Genomic DNA, 3,157 nt, shown 5'->3' with positions numbered 1-3,157 from the left:
TTAACACAGGAATAATTAAATAAGATTACCAATAATTTTTATTATATATCATATATTAATTCGTTGACATTGGATGGGGTTATATAAATACGTTTTTTTATTATCATTGATGAAGACTTTGTAAGTAGAAACGTTTGAAATTTATAGCGTTATATGAATGTAATAAAAGACTAATTTTATTAGTTAATTACATTTGTTCGTTTTTTAAAAAAGCCTTGACATTTTAATTTATAACTTTTATATTTATTAAAAACGCATTTATTTTGTACAAAAACGCTTTTCAAATAATCGAGGTAACACAAAATACCCGAAATGAAATGATGTCTGTCCCATTCGAGTAGTCTCACGGATTAAGTTATAGGTGATATGCTCACTTGTCCTGAAATCCGTTCGTGTTACTGAACATTGGAGTGCATGAATGCAACTACTCCAACTGCCACCCTGTGATTCAAGTGCTTTCTGAGGTTTATTCGCGTCGCATTTAACTTTTATATTTATTAAAAACGCATTTATTTTGTATAAAAGTGTTTTTCAAATAATCGAGATAAACAAAATACCCGAAACGAAACGAAGCATATGTCAGATCCATTCGAATAGTCTCATGGATTAGGTTGGATCCAAGTGCTCTCTGGATTAATTTGGAACCAATCTGAAGCTTGCATTTTGAAATCAACGCTTCATATTGGTTGTCAACAAACTTGTGATCGGCTTGCAACTAATGTATAGTATAGTATATAGAACCAGCTTAACGCGTATCATCGTACGCGCGTATTCATGTATCGAAGGATCTGATCAATTACTGACCTAATTTCCACCGAGAATGTAAGAACCAACCAACTATATTCGAGTATGGGATGACACTCTCAATAGGTAGGGAAACACATATCAGCGGAATTAGCGGAATGAAGCGACCAATCACGACCAATCACGAATGTTCCGCAGTTCCGCATATCTGCAATTCTACATCCCATGGGAGCACACCCTGAAAAAAAAAAACAGTTTTGCCGGTCTTGCGCGCCGCTCCGAGTTTTCTTCGATGAAAATGATGAAGATTGAATAGAGGGAATGATTATATAGAGAGTGATGAGCAGGTAATTATTTAGCGCATTTTATTAAATTTTTAATCTTTTGATAGATATCAATAAATGGAAAAAAGATAGATTATTTACTTTCTCGGCATTATAGTTTTACATGACAAGATGTAATGATGGACAAACATGATGGAGAAGGTTAGGTTTCTCTAACGTATTGTAATAGATAAATATCGAAATTTGCTTAGAAAGCCAAGTCTTTTCCGTGTCTTATGGATTACGTATATATATATATTTTTTGTTGAAATGAACATATTTTATCGAGAATAACAGACTTTATAGAGAAATGGAGCAATCATATATTCAACCATGTAAAATAGAAGATTTAGAATTATGCAAATCATTTATCTTTATGGATTTGATTCTATATGATTTTAGATTATTTTTAAATAAAATTTATTTTTGATAGATTATCATTATGATGAATAATTTGGAGAGATCTGCTATGGAGACAGAGTCATTTGACAAAGCAAAAGTAAAGAGATGTTCGGTTTCTTCTTCTAATGATTCTGAGAAGAACAGAAAGAGACGAAATGTTTGTAGTAAGGATAAAAGAAAGAAATCAAAACGTAGAAGCAGTTCCAATAGTTCTAGTTCTTCTGATATTTCAAACTCGGAAAGAAATATATATAAAACAAAGAAGAATAGAGATGAGGATATAAAAAATAAAAATAAAAAGTATGAAACCAGAGAATTACAAAGAAAAAGTAGAAAATATGGTAAAGATTATAGATTTTATAATCGGAGGCACAGTAACTTTTTGAATAATCAAAGAGATTGCGGCTATTCACGACCTTATAGACATCATAATTATTATAATAGAAATAGAAGAGATGCATATAACAATTATCGTTATAGTAGATATAGTAGATCTTTTGAAAGAACATTTAATCATAACAGATCCAGGATACCAAATTATAGAAATACTGGCTACAATACAATTAATCAGCTGTCACGAGAGGGTAGTTCAAAAGAGCAAATGAATCGACCAAGATCTATTTCTAAGATAGAAAAATCTGATTCAATAAAAAATGACACAGAAATAGTTGAACATGTGAAACAAAAAGAGAAGAAAAAAGTGGAAAATATACAAAATATAACTCAGTTAAGTCACAAGAAATTAAAGAGGAAAAGATTTTCGTCTACTTCTAGTTCTTCTAGTATCAGTAGTAGTAGTAGTAGCGACAGTAGCTGTAGCAGTTCCAGCAGTAACAGTAGCAGCAGCAGTAGCAGTAGTAGTAGCGATACTAACAGCAGTAATAGTGGCAGCAGTATTGATAGCTCAGAGAATGAAAAGAAGCAGAAAAAAGCTAGAAAGAAAGCTAAGAAATTTAAGAAAGCTTTAAAAAAACGGAAGAAGAAAAAACGAATGAAGAAAAAATTGAAAAAGAAATTTAAAAAATCTGTATCCAAAAAAAAGGACATAATAAGAAGAAGTCTAAAGGAAATAAAGAAGTTCAAGATAGGAAGGAAAAAATGAAGGAAATTGTATCGAATGTAATAGAAAGAGGAAAAGCCATGGCACCCATGACAAAAGAGGAGTGGGAAAAAAGGCAGAGCATTGTGCGCAGAGTATATGATGAAGAAACTGGAAGACATAGGTAAATATGAGACAAAACAATTGAATACAGATAATGAAATATATATATATATATATAATAATTGTGAACTTGTTTTCTACATTCATTTGTATATGTCTTATATTGAACTTGATTGGATGAATTTGATTGGATGTGCTGATATAATTAAAGCCGTTGTACATAAATTGATGTAAAGATGTTTAAAAACATTTATACCGTGAAATTAATATATTTTAAATATGTATTTTATAATGTATTTTATAATTGAAAATATTTGCATTTTATTTTTATACTTAGATTATTATATTTTCACTTTTATACTTAGATTATATAAGTATATAATGGTTTTAAGATACTCTAGTGTTCAATCGAATTCACTATTAGAATTAATTTCTGTATTTTTGCAAAGATTAATCAAAGGCGATGGAGAAGTCTTAGAAGAGATAGTAAGTCGAGAACGTCATAAGGAAATTAATAAACAAGCGA

General features: G+C 30.2%; 1 protein-coding gene across 1 annotated transcript in view; it reads left to right on the top strand.

Moving 5' to 3' along the window:
• The first annotated feature begins 1,035 nt into the window (after window positions 1–1,035).
• The window catches only part of LOC105620434 (uncharacterized protein DDB_G0271670-like), a 7,133-nt gene continuing 5,011 nt past the window's right edge, over window positions 1,036–3,157 (top strand). Inside the window, 4 exon segments of the mRNA XM_012201927.1 lie at window positions 1,036–1,091; window positions 1,501–2,500; window positions 2,503–2,692; window positions 3,081–3,153. Of these exon segments, the coding sequence (XP_012057317.1) occupies window positions 1,510–2,500; window positions 2,503–2,692; window positions 3,081–3,153 (1,254 nt within the window). The 5' untranslated portion in view covers window positions 1,036–1,091; window positions 1,501–1,509.

This window comes from Atta cephalotes (assembly GCF_000143395.1).
Source record: "Atta cephalotes unplaced genomic scaffold scaffold00026, whole genome shotgun sequence".
Classification (NCBI taxonomy): Eukaryota; Metazoa; Arthropoda; class Insecta; order Hymenoptera; family Formicidae; genus Atta; species Atta cephalotes.
This window is presented reverse-complemented; position numbering and strand designations above follow the sequence as displayed.